Here is a 20,769-nt window from a genome sequence, read left to right as displayed (position 1 = left end):
AAATTAATATCCAGTGTTTTATGTAGTGCATAAACATACCTGGAAGTTTATCTTGCATGTTTGCATGTTTTTCTGAATTGCTAACATATCAGAAAATCATTTATGAAAAAATAGTAGGCCTTGCAATTGCATAAGGCTGTTATTCAGTAAGGGAGTTAGAACATGGACTGTCTTTTATAAAACCAAATCTGTTAGATGCCTTACACCCTACAATGCAGTTACTACATTTTTGTAGTATTCTACCATTTCTTCTCATTCTGCTATAAAGAGCTCAAGGAATTGAAATGGTATTTATGAATAGAGAACTTTTTTCCATGTCTATGGAATCTGCCAAATTCAGGCAATCATTGTGTAGCTACTGTTGTCCCTCAGGGTTTATTAGTCTTCCATCAGAAATACAGTCTAGCTCAGAAGAATAAGCAAGACCTGTGCTTTGTTCTATCAAGATGAGCATAAGCTGAGAACAATCAACTGGATGCCTGTGAGGAACGTATGTGTAAACATGGCAGGTTTAGGTATTCTTTTCAATGGTATTTTGTTGCTGTTAATGGTCTGAAGTGTTGCCAGAAAGATGAGGTGGCCGATGAACACAGACATTCGTTGGCATCTGCTGCACATACATCTGCCACCTCTTCTGGGGGTCATCTTCACTTTATGGCCATTTAGAAAGCTTGGCACCATAGGCTTTATTACAACCAAAATCATTACTTGCCAAGAGGGAATGTGCTGAAAACTAGTGATGCACAAAAGAAAGACAAGTAGTACACATGCCTCAACATTTCTGGTAAAACTGGCCCTTGTAAATATGTCTGCCATGGAGGAGCCTGGTCCAGACACAGGTGCTGCAGCAAGCAGGGCTGTGGAGGCTGGTGCCCCTTCCTTGCAGAGCAATGCCCATCCAGGCTCCGATGGAACTTACACAGCACATCCTTCCAGCCCACATCAGAGCCTTCCCCAGTGCCTCCTCCCAGTGGGGATCCAGCATCAAATCCTGCACACGTGAGATGCTAAATCCTGGGACATGCCCACAATGGACAGCTGTTTCAGAGGCTAAAAACCCTCTCACGTGTTGGACTTGACCCAACACATGACCAGTTGACCAGTTTGACATCGTCAGGTTTGACTTGAGCATTTGACCAATTTACTCAGATACATATGTGTTCAGATGCATGTTTGCTTAAAAAACATTTTAGTGAAGTTTATGCTTTGCTGCAACATTATCTATATTTTTTTTTTATTTAGCCGAGGGAGAAGTAGAAGTAAATTTTATTGTCTTAAGGCCTGCCCCTGAAGACATTGGCTGTGTGTTTTCAGTGATAATATATCATCGAAAGTAAAAGTCAGTTGATGGTTGATGAGGCTAACTGTGAGCATGGAGGATTTAGACACCATGCCTGGTGTCTAAAAAGGCCCCATATCCAAGGCTATAGCACAGGCTGGGTGGAGGCAGGGAAGTGCACTTGATCTGCTGCTTGAGACCGCCCCAGACAGTGTGACCAGGGCCTGACACTGGAACAGCAAGAGGGCACTGATGACAGGGCATCCCTGGCATGGGATGCAAAAAGAGAAAGTTAAATTAAGCCTAGTTGCTGTGCTGAAAATCATTACTATCTGTGCCATGGAGCAGACACATTCAGACGTATCCTGAGATACCTTCTTTTCCCATCTGTGAAGTCTCCTGAGGTGTTTATCCTGTTTCACAGATGATGTCTCAGATTGATTGCACTGCTCTGCGTTATGGAGAATATCCGATTAAATCAGATAAAATGAGACTTGTGATATTTGCAATGTAGCAGTTGACATTCAGGCAGCAAATTAAAACGGAGAGAAAAAAAAGAGAATTCTCTGCTTTTAAATCTACCTACACTTAGAATACATCTGAATGGTTAGTGCTGCTTTTCATTCCTCAGCCAGTAAAAAGCATCTGGGACTTGACTTAGTGCTTTCTTTCAGAGAGCACTGTGGTTTGCTCCAATGTCTGTACCATGCATTACTGCTGTGTGTGCATTTACCTTTTATTCTATGGGTAAAAAGCTCAAAATCAGCACAAACAGATTTAATGAGAATGTTCTTGATTTTGAAGATCAGAATAATAGCTACTTGCTAAGAAAGAAAATTATTTTAAATGCAGTGCTTTCCATAGGTGAAAGTCAGTTTTAAATCATCTCAGTGTTGAGTCTATTTTCAGCTAGTAAATGCTGTGCATATATAAAAAAATTAATAAGACAAGATTAACTGCCTCTTAGAGTTTCCAAATCAATAAGAGGCACTTAAGGAGACAGATTAAATCTTCATTTTTTTTTTTTTTTAGGAAAAACTGCCTCAAAGAAAGAACTGCTGATGTGATGTTATTTGTTGTGACAGAAACTGAAATATGAATCTATCGTTTTTTCTATGATCCTACATTCATTCTAATGCAAGTCTATTCCCCTTGATAATAGAAACAGCGAATCAAAATCTGAAATATCCAATCCACAGAAATTCTAATATTCTTGCTTACCGTGCCCCCCTTAGAATTTATTTTGAGCACATTTCTGCATAATGCTTAAAATATTTCTATTAGAATTTGCTTCTGGACAGCTAAAATGTTTCATCTTAGTTGGACTTCTTGTATTTGTTGTATTTTGTTATATTATTTTGATTTGTTTTGCTTTCTGGTTTGGATGTTTATGGTTTTAATTATTTCTTACTATTTGTATATTAAAGTAAAATTTGTTGATGATTGGCGATACAGATGGTGTTTCAGTAATTGAAATGATAATGGTTTTTTGGCTTGCTCAGAGGTAACTGATATTCTACTGATATTCTATTGTAATTTGTATTCTACTCAATTTGTTAGATTACATTTTGCAATGCATCAAGTTCTTAAAAAAAAAAAAAAGGCAGTATGTTCCAGTCCAGATAAGTTCAGAATAATTTTCTGAACAAAACTTTTGACATTTTGACAATTCTTGACTTCGGGGTTTTCTTCTCGTGAAAACAAATGGCAATCTTTTGATAGAAAAGCACTTTACTGAAAATGTTTTATCAGCCTCAGTTTTTGATTTCTATTGTGTTTATCAGATTTCAAGGCCAGGTGTTTTTCCTCACTGTGATTTTCATACTGGGCCAAGCAAAGGAACTTTTTTGAATGCTTTTTTTTTTTTTAATTACTCTTCAGCATGAATGTGATTCTAACACTAGTCAAGTCCAATAGGAACAATAAAGTAAATCAAAATAGATACTAAATAAACAGAAAGAGAGCAGTAAAAACTGTAACAATGAAAATGCAGGCAATCTGGTTTAGGCAGTTTAGGCAGCTGGGATGGTGACAAATTACACTGTTTTCAGGTTGCTGGGTGAATTTAAGTGAGGTACACTTTGCACACAATTGTTAGGCATTTATTCCAGTAGCCTCATCTGTATAACATATATGCACTCTACAGTGTGTTTGTTTTTTATACAGAGGAACTAAAGAATGAATTGTCAGACAGAAATAAAAGTACAAGCCTTAAAAATTAATCAAATTAGGCACCTTGGGGGTGGAAAAAAGTTTCATTTATTCACCTGGGTTCACAACTCTTGCATAGGCATCACCCTGTGTTCAGCACCATGGCCCTGCAACACGGCTGCAACAATCACCATTAACTCAACAGCAACCCTAAAGAGCTTTATGTTCACTGAGCTAAACTTTTCACACTAAAGGAAGACAAGTGGATTTTCAGAGTGCCATGTAGACCATTAAAGTAGGACTATTGTGACTCTCTCCAAGACATTTTCATGACTTCAGGTTGTAATCTTGCCTCTCCTTGAGCACTTTGGGAGTTTTTCTGTTATGCTAAATAATCACTGTTGAACGTTAGCTTGTTGTAATTCAATAAATCACATTCAGGGCTATGAAAGCAACCCTTTGATGGCAGGCTTAAAGTGGGCATGATCTTTTTATTCATTAGGATTTCAACAGACTTAAATGAACACTGGCTCTGGAAGCTGTTTTACCATAGGTAATGTAGCCACTTTTGTAAGGAAGAATAACATAAGAACCTCAAGCAAATGGTTAGAAGAAACAATCCTGAGTTACTGAAAAATTGCCCAAAGAGCTGGCAAATATGACAGGGAGGCAGAATCCATCTACAAGTATCTTTGGGCAAGTGAAACTACAGGAGAAAGAATAAAATGAGAAACTTCATTGTGTCACTGTGTAAATCCTTGGTGAAAGCACAGCCTGAACATCAAGGGCATTTCTGATTTTGCTTCTTGAACCTTTTTTAGGGCGCATTTCAGGTCTTCATCCTTTGAAAAAGGCAAGGAATAGAAGAGTGACCAGGGATGATTGGAGACATAAAACAGTTTATTAGAAAGGAGCAACAGTCTAAACTGGGTCTCCTAAGCTCAGGAAGATGACAATAGAGCAGGGGATATGATAGAGTTCTGTATTACCATGGAGAGGGAAAGGGAAGAGGTCATTCATGATCTCTTTCAATACAGTACTTCCATGGATAACAAGTTTCAGAGTTTCAGACCAAAAAAAAAAAAAAATAGTTATTCCTCCACCAACTCTATCTCTAAGCTCTGTGGTTTGTTTCCAGGGAAAATATATGTGCTAAAAATGGATGTAAATTCTGAAGCCAACTGGAAAAAAAATTTGATAAAAAATAAGAGAAAAAGTAACATTTAGGCCACATCACCTGAAACTGCTACAGATTTTGGAAATCCTGTAAGGTCTCCAATATTTAGGAGGAAGTAGGCTGGGAGAAGCAATCATAAAAAATCTCAGAAAACTGAACACATAGTTTGTCAAGATGCAAAGTATTAGTCCTTCTCTCCAGCCAGTGAAGTTCCTGGAAAATTCTGAAAGCTGTAGCTTTTCTGTTTGCTTATCTGAGGGCTTGCAGTTGTGAGGTTTTTTACATCTGATGTAGTCACAAGTATTTCAACATTTCCAAATCAATACTTGAAACATAACCTGATCTTAGATATGATTTCATAATCACATGTTATCAGTGGCAACATACTTGATGCTGCATTAAAGAGATGATATTTAAACTTTTAAGAACTGTTTTAATCTAATATGGGAATCCTAATGATGTTGCCACATTTTTCATCAAGTTAAGGATGATTTCTGGAGGTATTTTTTACCTAAGTAATACATAGGGTGAGAAAAAAAGGGAACTACCTTTAGACTATGCTTTCAGGCATGTGTACAGAGGACAGCAGGAGAATTCTTCTTGTATGTTCCTTCATTTCCACCTAGAATTCAGAGCAAGCAAAAAAGTCCATCATGTACAGCTGTTTCTCTGCTGAATCTCAGATTGAACTGGGTTTGCATGAGAAACCTTTTACATCGCTTCCCTTTCTGAGATCCCCTTTATCAAAGCTATCTTTAAAATATGAAAAAGCTGAAGCTGTCTGCAGAGCATCATTGACTTTAATGGGAAATGTGGCAATTTGCACAAGGAAAGGAAAGAGTACTTAGTTTATTAAGGTGGACAAATTAGCTCACTTTCTCCTTCTCTGTGTGTAAAAGTTGAAAGCAACTAAATATCTCATTTTCCCATTTATATACTCCTTAAAGCCTCATCTTCTGCCCTCTGCTCATGCTTACTAAGTGCTTCCTTATAATCTTACTTATCTCTGCCTTGATGACTGCAGACTTTTAGAGCTGCTTTACTTTTTGTGACCATGTGTGATGGAGTAGCTGAGATTTTCTTCCTCACTTTTTGTGCTCTCCTGTACTTGGTCTGCTGTGAAAAGAACCTTGAAAAAAAAGCCTGCCTCAATCTGCTCCTAAGGCCCTCCATATAAGGCTGAAACAAAAACAAAAAAAAAAAAGACACACAGAGAAAAAATAAATAGATGGAGTAATTGGTCTCCAACAGGAGCACTGACACTAACGATACAAAACTAAAAGGACTTCCTGCACCTGCCAGAACTACTTTGTTATCCCAGGAAAGATCTACAAAGCAGGTCAGGACACTTGAGGCTAATCAAGGACTGTTAGCTAATGGATTGTTTGTATGACTTTGTAACTCTGTGCTGTCTTATTATTGCCTATTCATGTTCACATAATCTTTGTATGTTCACATAATCTTTGTCTAGAGACAAACACTTCAGAAAGGAACCTATAAATAAAGGCCTGTGACCCAAAGTGGTACAAGATGGAAGAAAACTGGGGCTAACACAAACCTGACAGTCAGTGCGGGAATGCCTTCCCAGGTGGAGAGATGTCTCAGTGCCGGCTCAGTATAATTTGGACACATGACCTTTCTGACCCAAATTCAGGTGCAAGAGTCTTCTCCATCAGTACCAGAGCCGTGCCACTGTGCTCAGTCCCATAGCAGAGGTGCAAGGTGCACAGCCAAAGAAAATGTCCATCAGATGCATGGGCAAAGTGATTTCTGAGTAGTACAGGATGTTGCTGTTCATGTTTGTAGCATCTGATGAGCCAACAAAACAAATAGTCACACAAAACTTTGCATTCAGGCACACTGTAGTGTTTGGAATGTTAATAATTTCTCCCTCCTTTTTCTTTTTTATGTTTGATTTTATTGCTTCATGACTTGGAAGTACTTTATTACTCCCTTTTAATGTTCTCATATGCAGGTTTTATCTGGAGCATTATAAATCCCTAAGTGTCATAAGCATATTACTACTTTATAAGAGACAAAATATGCTCAATGTGGAAGGATTGATGGTTTAAAAAAATCTATAATAAAAAGACTTATCTTGGAGCAATAAAATTTATCCAGAAGCAGGATAGAAGCTGCTCTTCTCTGCTGGCAAACTGCCCAACTGAGATGTAATGGCAGGAAGGTAGTGAAGGTGTTTTTCTTATATGAACCTGCAAGCTCAGAGTCATGGGAGAATGAAAGGTCAGTAAGAAGAGCAGCTCCTCATGGAGGCAAAAAGCTTGTATGAGGAAAAAAAAGAATAAAAATACAGGAAAGGAAGAGAAAGGCACGTGGATGTTTGAAAATACAGAGAAAGATTTTTGATGCATGCAGGAAAGGAAAAGAGCTGAATGCTATGTATAATATGTAGAGGCTTAAATCTCATCCAGCTTCAAAACACTGGACTACTTCCCACTCCTACTGCAGCCAGCCAGGTGCAGGTGGCTGAGTCCTGTCCAGGAGCCCTCCAAAATGAAAAGTCAGCTGTGGATGCTGGACAGTATTTAAGCCTTTCACTTGCATTTGCACTGAAGCCCTGGCTCAAAGTGGTGTTTGTGAGCCACAGGGCAAGGCATGAAAAACCCCTGATCTTTTTAACTTCTGTCAGAGCATACCAGTGTGATTGCACCCAGCTACTGAGCATGAATGCCAAGCTCACTTAAAAATCACCATGCTGCAGGGACAGGTACAACCAAAGGCTATACTGCTAGGCATGCAATGGTAAGGGGATTTTGTGTCAGCAGCTATATGGCCAAGGCCAAAGGCAGGAGAAAAACTCCACCAAATACAATTAGTTGAAGACCCAGACTGCAGTGTGCTGCTGGAGAACTTCTTTCTGGATGTCTTGTGTGAGTATTGTCACGCTGCAACAAAGTAGTTGATGTCAACTTTAACATCTACTCTTCAGAGACCTCTCTGATCCACAAACCCTGGGATTCAGCAGCAGCGTGGGTTTTTGCAGGAAGAGTAGGGAGAGTTTTTTCTCTAGAGTCTGCTTAGTGGCAGCAGTTCACCAGGCTTTCCTCAGCCATCAGCTACATGCATTGTTCCCAATCTCTTTTCTACTTCTGATTCCCTCTCCCTGTCTGTGCTTTTCTGCATGTTATCTCGGGATGTATTTTTGACTGCCAATATCTCTTTTAAAAGAACTTTCGCCCACATGAAAACAAGGTAATGCTGCAGCTTGTGGCAGTATTACTGTCTTACATTTCTTTAGACTTGTAGTTTAACAAAAGAAATACACATAGGAAAGAAAGACCTGATCTTTCTCTGGAAAAACCTGAAATTATAATGAAATAAGGACACTTGCATCTTTGTCCTGTAGCTCATTCTTGGAAAATAATGGAAATTAATTCTCCTAATAAAAGGATATATTCCATGGAAAAATAACTGCAATACCAATGGATTGGAGTGAAAAACTTCCAAGTATACTGTATACATTTGTGACACTCTTTGTGTGTGTTGGTTTAAGGCACTTTTAAATTTTAAATATGTCTAAAGTAAAATGTAAATGTAAAGTTTTCTGTGATACTGGAATAGTCTTCCTCATGTAGTTTGGAGGTATGATTTATCATCTCTCTTTAGTGGAAGAAGCAAAAGGTTGCATATAACCACCAGCAAGTTGTTGATGGAACCTAATTTTGGATGTGATCAATCTGCAAATTTTGCAGTTCTTAGGAACAGCAATCTGGCAGCAGTATCCTTTATTTTGATGTCTGAAAAAGAACGTGCTGCAGAAATAGTTTAGGAAGCTCAGTCACAGCTGCACAAGAGTTTATAGACATTTTCAGAATGTGAAGAAGCAACTTAACTTGAGCCACCGAGTAATGTAGCAGTCAGTTTATGTTTGGAACCAGTTCCTAAAATAGATCTCTATTTTCATGATCAAATGAAAGCACAGCCTTACTGAGATCCAGCAGAAAGCATGTGTTGATGACAGGCTCAAGTTTAGTGCTGAACGTTGGCTGACTCCGCCGTAAGCTTCAGAGGGATGATTGTTTTAAATGATGCAACAACCTGTGGTGATGCGTAAAGAAAATGGTTGTAGTTAATTTTGTAATACCTTAGGGATAATTGCTCAATATTTTGAACATCACAATGTTCCAGTGACTGCAAAATTAGTAAAGAGCTCATTTTACAGCTGGGGCTTAGCTTCTCACCCTTTGAAGCCTGTTACAGCTGGCATGGTCAAAGAAACATGTTGTCCAGGCAAGCTCATTGTCATTCTGTGCACATGGATTGGTATGCTGCCTTTCATGAGAATAAGGTGACTGGGATTTGCTCTGTATCCTAGGGATGTGATTTCAAGTTTTTAGGAGCTGGAAGTTACATTAGCCCTAAAACCAGGATGTAGGTGAGCAGCTGCTGCAGGAAACTCCTCATGCCTTCACATTTCACATTGCAGGAGATCAGCTCTGGAGTCAGGACGCAAAAACAAGTATTGAGCACTCAGCTTCGATTCTGAATGCACAAAGCCATCACAAAAGAAAGCAGTTTGCACAGCCTTTGCCCCTGTGTGCAACCCCACTGTTTTCAGCAATTGCCTACGGAAGTGGTGGCTCTCTTCCCCTTGGCAGTATATTATGGATCAAAATGGATTAATATTTCAGAGATTCTAAACCTCTTCCATGACCTGGAGGTTCACATACATTGACTTCCAGGGGAGCTAGAAGAGCAGAGTCATTAATGCATTCTTGGACATTTCAATTCACAAAACTGAGCAATCTAATCAATGATATCCAATGATTTTGAGTGACTGCACTTTACAATGTGCTTACAATATCCACAGTTTAATGCTTTAGGGTCTGCTTTTCCATCTGCTTTTCAGTTTGCTTATTTATATCTGGTTAGGGTGTTTCATTTGGTTTCTTTAAAAACAAAGATAGTTTGCTGACAGAAGCAATAAGTGTCACAATAAATAAAGTGTAAAACAGTAGTGTAGAACTATCATTCAGCCTTCTTCTCAAAAGAGATTGTCTGAGTGTTTTCACCCAGAGTATACTGAAAGAAATTCAGGTGGTGTTGGAGCAATTGCATCACTGTGAACAGGAGGAAGTCAGAATCAACAATTTCTGTAATATAACATTTCTTTCTTCTAAGACTGTCCATTAGCCACAAAGGAAATTTCCATTTTGCTTTTTTCTTTGGAAAAATAAAGCCTTGTCTTTACTCACAATTTCAGTATAAAAAATGATTATGTGACAAATTTGAGATTTTTGGTGTGAAAGACAATTTCCAGTACTGACAATAAGGTTTCACAGGACAGGAGAAAGTGGAATTTTTTCCAAGCTTTAGGTCTTACTACTGTCATGTGTAGCCTTATTGCTTTCCTCAAAACAGACTTTTATTTTTTCCTTAAAAGCCAGTTAATGCCTCTAGCATCTTTTCCATATGATGAGACTTCCTAGTATTGGGTAAAGGTTCAGAAGATAAGAAATAATTTCTGACAAATTCTAATCCATCAATCAGAAAACTGGCATTTATTAAACTTTGTGGTAGCTGCCTCATTTATATTGCCCTTTGTGATCTGTGTGGATATTTTAAAGGAATGGAAGATATTTCCTCCTGCAGATCAGTAAATTGGTAAACCATTACTATGTATTCATTTAAATATCTATTACTATGGCTGAATCTGATCCCTACAATACAACAGAAAAGGTGTTCACATTTTTAATTTTCCAAGAAAATTAATCTTTTAGAGTTCTTCTTTTGGTTTTTTGGGGGTTTTTTTTATTTTTTTTTCTTTTCTTTAAGGATGTTCTTGCAGCTCCATTTTAAACCCTGACAATTTATATTTTAGTTATTCCATATTGATCTCTTGTATCTAACGGTACTAATTCTTATTCCTGTCAGGTATAAATTTGTCTATTCATGGGGCTGAAAAGCGTGTGCAAGTCTGTCAGAGGAGAACTGCAGCAAGCTACCCAGTGTCACAGCATCCCACTGTGGATGGGCATCCCTCGATCCCACAAGCCAGAGGGTCAATAAAAATGGAAGCCTCCTCTTCCGGATCTACGATTTCATCAGTCACTGGTGGAAAAGCAAAAACCCATCAGCCAGGTAACAGATTGGCCTTGATACCTTTTCCAATCCCATTTCCCATGTGATGTGCCATGACATGGCAAAGCTGGTGTTAATGGCACAAGGTCACCCTTCTGTGGAAAGCAACCTATTGATTGTCAGAATACTGACTGATGTTCTGTTCACATTTGATGTTTTTGTCAATTATAGATTATAGGGAATAACAGCAGTTGGGACAGCTGAAAGTGGGAAACAAAAATGTAAGTTTAATCATAAAAACCCCTACAATGTGCAGTGGTATCCAAAATATTAATGCAGAGAGATTTGGGATATTGCTTTTTAATACTGCTTCCCTTATGTATATTTAATTTTGATAAGCCTTGATCTAATTGCTCTAGAGGCTACAGATATCCCCCATGAAATTCAATAATTGACACTAAAATTGGTTTTGACCAAATACACAGTCCAGGGTGTAGATCAAACTTGCTGTAACACTAACAAAGCCCGTGGATCTGCACGACATCTTACAACATAGATTAACTGGTTAACAAAATGAAACTTTTCAAAAGAAAGTCAAAATCTCCAGGGAACCATCAAATTCTAATTCGCATCATGAGTTCATTCCTTGTTATGATAATTGAAAGTGCTATTTTAGAAATACCTTTTCTCATAGCAGAGAAGTACATTTGTACTGGCCACGCTCAGTGACTCTTCACAGTGAAAATTAGACACCAAATTTCTTTCCTGAGCAGAGAAAATTAAAGCTGCCCACGACGTCTGTTTTGTAGCATGTTTATTGAAGGGTCTCAATAATCTTCCAGTGGTGCTGCCCAGAAAAGAGCATGATATGTAATGTATGCAGCTACTTGGGAGCTGAGAGGCAGAGTCTATTTGTGTGAGACAGACAGTTCTGCCTGCAAACCCTTAAGTTGCAGATCTAGTAAATGGCTTGATTTTTATAGAAGTTTAAATCTTAGATTATCCCTTGTAAGTTGATATAGAGGTCTATTGCCATGAGTTTCATGCACTCATAGTATTTAGTCACCATAATCTTTGTCAACACAGATTAAAGAATTTACAATGACTCATAACCATATGCTTTGTTTATTTTAGTTCTTCTGTTCACTTGTTTGTCCTGTTTTTTCAGCTTCTGTCTTCTTCGTACAAGTAGAGAAATTGCTACTACTGAAATGTTGCTGTTGCTAAAGCTATATAATGATGTATACAGCATGTTAAGAGATTGACAAAAAAGTCCTGCACCACAGTTTTTGAAAAGTATCTTGAACATGCACAATAGCACTCATTTTGAAATGCTGCATATTCTACAGCTATCTGTTGATAAGCAGGGCCTGTGCTTGAATATTAAATGGTGTTCATGCACCACATGCTTTTGCACAGGACTCTGATTGAGAAAAAGATCCCTTTTTAGGTAGACCTCAGAGGTTTCCTAAATGGAGCTCATTAGTGACCATTTGGATAAGGATTATCTTTCAGTATATGAGTTAAGTTTCATCTGTCTCCTCTTTGGACAGTAGGAGCATCTGAGAACCTACTGAGGACCCTTTTTGTATGACAGGAGTCCTCTCTTGACTTACAGTCCCAATTTTTCATCTGAAATGAAGAATCATTTCTATTATTTGTGTCTGCCTTTTCAATTCTATTTGAGACCACTGTATTTGTGTTTGTATCCAGGTTAAACTGCAACCACTTGAGCTTTGTGCAAGTAGATCTAAGAAAGATTATGGTTGGCAGCAGCAGCAATAAATAGCACTCCTAAGAGGAAATTCTGATTTAAACAAAAAATCATATGTTCTTCATTCAAAGTCAGTCACAAATTAACAGCTGTAGATTCATTACCAAATTAAGACATCAGTTGTCCAGTGGCAGTACCTTATCTCAGATATCATAAGCAGCCTTATGAGACAATAAGCAGCGTTATAAGACAATGTTCTTATATATATTAACTACTCAGATACCAGATCTTACAGCAGTCTTTTCTAAGCTGTCATCCTGCAACTGCATACAGTAAGTTTGTAGGGTTTTGTTCCATCTAATTTTAAATAGTTCATATAATTTGGGCTTTTCCTTCTGTTAGACTGCTGTTATAATCAAGTAGCTCTCACTGTTGGAGCAGTATATGCTATACTCTGAAATTTTCTTTGTCCGGTTAGCAAGTACTCCAAACATGAAGGCAGTTTAACATGGTAGAAGGTATTTCTGGGACTTAAAATGGCATTTTAATTCTTATCAGTGAAAGAGACTAGGACCATGGAAAGAAAAGATCCTTGATAAAGTACAGGTTGAGAGTATTTTTCTTCTTTGATAGCACACTACTTCTGTTTTCTTCACAGTATATTTTTTCCCTTTGCATAGTTTCTTCTTTCAAGAATGACAACTTTTATTACCTATCATGAATTCTACTTATTTGACAGTAGTTGCCTTTGAATGAAGTTCACAGGTAGCTGTATGCTAACGACAAGGAATAACAGATACTGTTCATCGTTCCACCATTCCTTTCCAGCTACTTCCCTGCCAGTTTTATTTGTAACTAGTAAGGAGTCTGAGGCTCATGACTTCTATTATTAATCTGAGTGTTAGAGTGGCTAGGGAGCGGTGAGTAGTCTGTACTGTACCTTATTTAAAAATAAATAAACTTTAAAACTTTTTTGTTCGAGCTTGCAAAGAGGTACTGCTCAGCCATGAGCAGAACTGCAACATCTGTGCTTGGATTTTAAGCAGATATAAAGGTATCAAGAAACTGAAACAAAACCCAGAGGAAAATGGAGAAACAAGTGGAAGAAAAAGGCTATTAATGGGGAAGGGAAGACTCCTGACCCCTTTGCAGGTGCGCCCATACAAGGGAGCTTTCTCTTAAAAGAAGGAAAGCAAAGATGAGTATCAGCAATCAGATGATAAATTTAGATGTAATGGCATTAAGGCAAATATGCATTTCTTTCCAAAGTCAGGAACAGCATGGTTTTAGTTTTGAGAAACATCTAGTTACCGTCTTCCATCCAAATGAGCAGCTGTGGTGTGTTGTGGCTAAGTGGGGTACAAGGCTGCTGAAGCTGAGAGTCCAAAGCCGTTGTTGGCTGCAGTGAACTGGCACAAGGCTCCTGAAGACAGTGCAGAGTAGTCGTGTCTGTGCTGCACAAGGAAGGCTCTCTGTAAGAGCAACAGAATGAAGCATGAAACAAGCCTAGAGGGGGTTAAGCTGCCATCCCAGGCCATTCCCTCTATGTCATGGTTAGGCCATTCTGGGGACAGAAAAACACGTCACCTCCCTTCTGACGGCGCTGAGCCTTTGCTGTGCAACAAGGAGTGCTTTGGTTTCTGGGCTTCTGCCTGCTCCTTCCATTGTTAATCTATTCCAAGTCAGAACAATGTTACCTTGGCTCATTCTCTTGGTGACAAATTCCTTTATTTTCAGATTCTGCAGAACTTGTCAAACCTCATATTTCTAGGAGTCCCTAAATTTGCTGGCTGTGGAAAAAAAAGTCTTATTTAATATGTCTAAGCAGCAGTAAAGTAAATGCTTTCATTGTGACAAACTCTAGAATCTTCTTAGTTATTCTCTACTTGCAACATTTCCTAACACTTGTTACCCATTTTGTGATAACAGGAATTCAGAGGTTCTCTGGCAAGGTTTTCTCTCTCTGTGTTTCTGGTAAAACCTTAATGCATTTTGAGGTTTAGATATATTAGTGTATATACAGTAATGTAGATTGTAACTTTTATCACTGTTACAAATCAGTACTGCAGGCAATCTACCGGAGCAGAAGAAAGGGTTGCTTTGAAATAATTTATTTCCAAAATTTAGTTAACATGTAAAGATTCTTCACTCCAGGAAACACATAAAAATATTCTAGAAAATGCTGCTTTCAAGAATTTACTGTTCAAAAATGTCTCTTTCAAAGCCAAAGAGCTGTACATTTTGGAAAGGACATTCCTTGCTACCTGAAACTATAAAGACATATCCATGATACTTGAAAGAACTGTATGTGCTGAAAGGACTGGATCCTGGCATTGTGGTGAAAGTCTGCTGGGCTCATTGGAATTCAGTGCGGAACTTTTCTTGCACTCTCTTGTTTTTTGTGATAAGAAATATTTGATAAATTACAAGCTTAAAAGAAGGCATGTTTGCTTTGGACAGGTTTCCCTTTATGTTTGGGTCCTCTTTTTTTGCTGCTTATCAGTCTGCAGCATTTTTATTGATGACTCTACTTGCTCAGCTTGTAAATAAGAAAGAACTAGGGGGCTTGGCCAACAGAAAAACTGACTTGGGAGGCAAGTAAAAAGGCCTTGGTTCTTGAAACTAGCAACAAAGGAAAAAAGGAAATGTGTTTAATAAGCTTAGTCACAAATTAATTAGCATTGAATTATCAAAAGATCTTGGACTGAAGCCTTCAACAATGATAATTTACTGTGCAAAATATATCCTTTTCTCATCACAAAATATGCATATGCTTGTTAGCATTCACATTTGATTGTAAATGGTCTTTATAAGATCTGTGTTAGTTAGATGTGACTTGCTGGTTAAATTACACTTTCTTTTCTTTGCTGACTAGCAGGACATGTGGCATGCATCTCTCCTAGATTAGAAGAATAAAACCCTGCAAATAATTCTGCCAGGAAGCTCTGTCATGCAAGTACTTCTTGGCAGCAAATGCATGCATGGCATGGGGATGGCTGATGTAAATTCATCTGGAAATTTGAATTCACACCGACAGTAATGCTGTTATCTTACTTGTCTAACATTATTAAGGGAACAATCCTTTTTAATATGCCTTCTGCTGGGTGTACACAGAACTTTCTGTCATGTGGAATGAAGCATAGAAAATGCAAGCAGATTTCAAAAAAGTTTAGTATTCCCCTCATTAAGCTAATTTTCATATTAAAACCCCCACATGTTTACAAGAATCATTCCTGTGCAGAAGGACTTTAATTTGGACATTAATGTCAAAGAGACCAGCCTGCATATTTAACTTTTCCCTTTCTCTACAGCTTGTGTACAAAGCAATGTAAGTTCAATGCACAGAGCAAAATTTCTCCCATGTTGGTAGTTCCAGTGTGCTCTGTGAGCACCTCCCTGGTGAGGACAGACTGTTCATTCTCCTGCCTCTGGGTGCACTGCAGCCTCTGCAAAGCTCCCAACAAGAGGAACAGTTTGCCTCATTACCATGAGGACCTTTTGTCACCAGGCTGAGTTCGGGACACCACATGGTGATTGTGCAGTACTTTGAATTTAGGAGCTGAACTAGGTAGGAGATGATGCAGAGTTTGAAATCTTCTGTCAATTTGCTTGGTCATTCAGCCCTTTACCTTTCTATGACAAAAGTAGCTTTAAAAATTTATGGTCCTAAAGTATCAAGTCTCCTGGAATGTTCATTCTAGCACTTTGGAGAACACTTTTGCTACAGCATGCTAACAAAAAAAAATTTTAGTGTATAAAGCACTGTTTTTCAATGCTGTCTTACTTAATATAAATGCATTTTATGCAGGCAGAAATTGCATCCCTCTGTCTCAATTTGTGCTGCATGTGGCACACATAAGCATTGAATTTATCTGGGAGGGACCTGTGCATGCCCTCAATAAGGGGCTTCAAAAATAATATTAATAATTTGAAGTGGTGACTTTGAGGATGTTTTGTGATTCTTTGAGGGTGTTTTTAAACTTAATTCTTTTCAAATACTTTTTTTTCCTTCCTGCTTTGATAACTCTCCTGTTTGCTGTTATAAAACATTATTTCATTCAGCCCTGAAATCAATTATGCATGTTTACTTTAAAATCAGAACAATTCACCCTCAGATTTCAGCTCTCCTGGCTGTTGTTAGTTTACAATATGTAGTCACCTCACAAAGACTGCAAAATGCCACTCTCTGTGGAGATCTGTTCCTGATTGTTCTACCATCAGAGTGTTTCCTTTCAAGGGGAAAAAATAGGAAAAGGATTAGGACTAAACTCACTGATCCTAGAGCAAGGTTATAATGTCCTGAGGCCAGTGTAACATAGCTGTTTTAAAATTACTTGACCATTCTATTCTGAAAAAAAAAAGATATAAATTTTTTGCAAAGTTTCTGAGAAAGTAATGACCCATTTATTCTAAAAAGAATAACTTATAATTCAAGGAACAGTGAGAGAGACTTTGAATAATCAGTTATTATGTTCCTGCAATGCTTGACTGAAAAATGGGACTTTTTCTTAGCTCTATAGTTCTTGCTTAAAGGGGTTTAGCGTTATGTAAGACTCTATTTCTAATGTTAAATATGTTACATATATTCCAAAGAAAGATTCTTGCAGGAAGACTGTCAAAAGATGGAACAAACTAGCTTCTACTTTGGCAGAGATGCTTTTAAAGTCAGAAAAGGGATTTAACTAAAATAGGGCTGCATAGTGTTATTAATTTCTACAAAAGGTTTGTAGAAAGTCCAAAAGATAGCAAGACCGCTTTCCTAAGACCAAGTCTGCTGGTTCATTCTGATATCTCAAAATTCTGCCAGACCTTCCTTTATAATTATAAATTTAAAAAAAAGAAAAAAGAAAAAGTAAAAACCAAACAACCCAAACAAACAAAAGCAAAAGCAACCCAAAACCAACCAACCAACAAGAAACCCAAGCTAAACCAAAACAAAACAAATCAGGAGGGGGAGCTTATTCCTTGGATGAGTAGACATGCTACAGGTAAGTGCTTCTAGGATTCTAATGGACCCACTAGAAATTCCAACCAATGTACTGTGGTGCCAAAAAAGCTCAAAAGCCCTAAAGAGTTGCATAAAACTCATCACAACTTAGACCAAGCATAAGGGCAGCAGCAAAGCAAAAAGGTGAAGTCATTTCTAATCTGTCCTTTGTTTCTGGGAACTTCGTTTGGTTATTACAGACCTCTGACTGTTCCTGTGCCATGAGTGGGTGGATGCCTCAGGAAAGCAAATGTGTCCTCTGTGTGTCTTCACAGAGGCACAATATTTGCTGCTCCCATCCTTGGGAGTGCAGCTCTGTACTATTTTATGTTTTAGAGGTCCCATAGAGCACACAGCATCTGACTTTTTGAGGTCTTCTTCATTAATGGTAACATTCAGGGTGGTTAAAATAGAAAAAGGGAGATGCCACCAGAGTTTGGTACTTTGTTTAGACCTTGCTTTGGGAATGCACCAAACACAGAAAAGGAAATCAGGACCTATTACACTGATGAAAGATTTTTAAGGATCATCAAAACTGCACATTTTTTCAACTGCCCCTTTTTTGTTGCCAGAATGCCTGAAAATTATGACCCTTGCTATTCCAATATTCTCCTACTGCTTGTGAGGGAGACTCTGCTTAGTGCCAGTTGCTGAAAATAATCTCTTTGGGGTAGTCACCTTATGTGAACAGCCCAATACTACTCCATGCATTTTAATGTCAAAGTGCTCTATTTCTCCTTTGCAGATTTTGGTAATTATAGTAGGTTGCAAGGCTATGTAAGAAAGGCCAACTGCACTAGTATAAAGGGCATGATTCCTGCTGTTTGTAAGGTTCTCTCAAAGACAAATTAAAATTTTGAGAAAGAATATTTTTACAAAATGTTCTACAAATATTGGTCCCATTCTTCCACTCCAGTTTGTATCTGAATGATTCTATTTATCATAACATCTCTCTAATTTTGTCTCCACACACCCAGACTGGTAGGTCAGAACTATATCCTCTCTCTGTAATAGACTAGGGTGGGATTCATTGATCTGTGTTTAGTTTCTGCACAGGAAGGTATGTTTAATGGGGTCTGCATGGTAGCTCTTGTCTGAGACAAAAGTAAGGAAGACTTTGCAATGGCAGTGGATTTCTGGGCTTCATGGCCCTGGCCTGGGAAAGGGCTCATGATGCTGTAACTGAGGAGCAGGCCCCCTAGCTCATGAAAACTGGAAACAAGGTAAGTAAAAAGGGGAGGGAGGAATTTGATGATGACCTGTTAACTCAAAAGTGATGCAGAATATAAAAGGAACAGATTTGTGGGAAAAGGGATGTTTGTAGCTTGGAATGTTTATTATCCAAATGAAACCTTCCTCTCCAGAAATCTCTAAATCTTTCCAAACTGGAAGGAACAGATTGGGGATGGACTGGATGTACTTGCACTGTTCTTACTCCCTTTGGCTAAGCACTTGGTGTCAGAAATAGGATCCTGCCCTGCATAGACCCCTGTTCTGCTATCCTATCTTCAGGATAACCATTTTCACAATCCTATGATATGTTCATTCCTCAGCAGTCTTAGGACAGCTGAAATTCCCCAAATGGTTAACTCTGGTACTTTTTGCCAGAATTAATTACCAGCTTATGTTCAGACTGGGAAGGCAGTGCTGTGGTACAATGTGAGTATAACTGGTTGTTACATTAAAACACATCTGAAAGAGACACCTGGGTTCATTTTAAAGCTGTCTTGATGTCCCACATTATAATAAAGTAAATATTTGGTGCACTGAAGTTTTCTGTTAGATTGTTCCCTGTGCAGCCAGATTTTCTGTTTGTCTCATCAATAGAGAGAACTGGATGAGGGTTTTGCATTAAACTGTTTGTTCAGCAAAGATTTTTCTCTCCTCCCCTTTATGAATGGCCTGGTAATGACTTCTGATATTTGTAAAGGGATTTATCACTCACAAGTAGTTTGATTTTTCAAACATGGACAAATGTTTGAAGATCACATGTGATGGTGATCTTTGATATTTGTGTTTTATATGTGTGCTCACATATAAAAAGAGGAAGAGAGGAGAGGAAAGAGGAAAGAGGAGAAGGTAACAATCATGCTTACTATTATTTTTACAGAAGTAAGGGTAGTAGGAAATGGACTGGATTGCTCTTACATTTCTTTCAAGATCCTTATTTGCAATATACAGCTGTGGAGAAATGTCTTTGCTTAGTTATACTTAGTTATATATACATTAAATGGCTTTGTGCCATTTTCAGAGTGTATCTTGTGAACACCCATCTCAGGCATTGTGACACTTGAAGAGGGCAGCTTTGTTCCCCATAGGAGAGACACTCTGCTGCCTTGTCTCTTTGTACAATCACTGAAGATTTTTTTAGGAGGTAATTCCAAAGGCTTGTTGTGCAACTCTGTTCCTCTGCTGATTCCTTAGGAATCTGAACCAGGGCCAAATAGAGCGGAGTGATTGGAAATGTTAGTCACAGGGATGTGCTTGTGTTCAGCGTGAACATTTGGGTTCTTTCAATAAGCAGAACACTGAGGCATCTTCTGAGCATGGATGGGACATGAAGCAAGAGGTTGTGAGCTTTTGCAGAGCTGTCCAGTAGTTTGCCCATGTGGGTTCTGCCCATGTGGCAGACATGGATTATCAGCTCTCTGCAGCTGTTGTCCTGTTCAAATTTGCTGCTTAAGAGGTGCCTCCCCCTTGATGACAGGAGCATAGCCTTGGTGGGTTTGACAGCACTTAACAGCTCATTCTGGGCAATGGTGGAATTGGAAACACGAGAATTGAGAGCAATCAGGACCCTGTCCTATACTCTGGTGTTCAGGCTGTTGTGACAGTAGAGGACGTTTTCAAGGTATTGCTTTGCACCAAGGGTTATCTGTCCATTTTTCCTATGGTTGTCTCTGGAAAAGGCATTCACAGCATGAAAGAAAAAGAACAAGTGCTGAACATAGAGCTCCCTGCATCTCTAGGTAAATGGCACAAACTTTGTTTGATGCCAGCCAGGGTTTCATGGAGGGAAGAGTGGACACCATATGCCATCAAAATACCATAGTCTGTGATAAATCAGTAATATTAAGTGTTCAGAAATCTCCCTTTCACTACTACTGCTTCTGGAAGATAAGAAAAGAATTTGTTCTAATAATAATTAAACATGTCATGTCTTGCATGTGTCATGCATTACAAAGCAAAGTGAATATATTTTTAAATTGCCTTTCAAGAATAATTCCAGTATATTTATCGCTGTGCCTTTGACATGACCATGCACAGATAACTATGGCATAGGTACCTCAATTTAGCCAGAATGATTTGGGGTTTGAATTTTATTTCCTAATATTCCTTGGACTTTCTCATTGAAAATGAAGAAGACCTATATTTTTGTTCCAATAATTTTCAAAACTAAAAAGACATTTTTGTGCTTT

General features: G+C 38.3%; 1 protein-coding gene across 5 annotated transcripts in view; it reads left to right on the top strand.

Annotated features, from left to right (window-relative positions):
- The window catches only part of ANO4 (anoctamin 4), a 177,418-nt gene that overhangs the window by 45,195 nt on the left and 111,454 nt on the right, over positions 1-20,769 (top strand). For all 5 annotated transcript variants that reach the window (XM_058022152.1, XM_058022149.1, XM_058022150.1 and 2 more), the window contains exon 2: positions 10,503-10,709. In XM_058022152.1, coding sequence (XP_057878135.1) covers positions 10,640-10,709 — 70 coding nt within the window. In that variant the 5' untranslated portion in view covers positions 10,503-10,639. The remainder of the gene's footprint in view (positions 1-10,502; positions 10,710-20,769) is intronic.

The sequence above is a fragment of the Melospiza georgiana genome, chromosome 4 (genome assembly GCF_028018845.1).
Source record: "Melospiza georgiana isolate bMelGeo1 chromosome 4, bMelGeo1.pri, whole genome shotgun sequence".
Lineage (NCBI taxonomy): Eukaryota > Metazoa > Chordata > Aves > Passeriformes > Passerellidae > Melospiza > Melospiza georgiana.
This window is presented reverse-complemented; position numbering and strand designations above follow the sequence as displayed.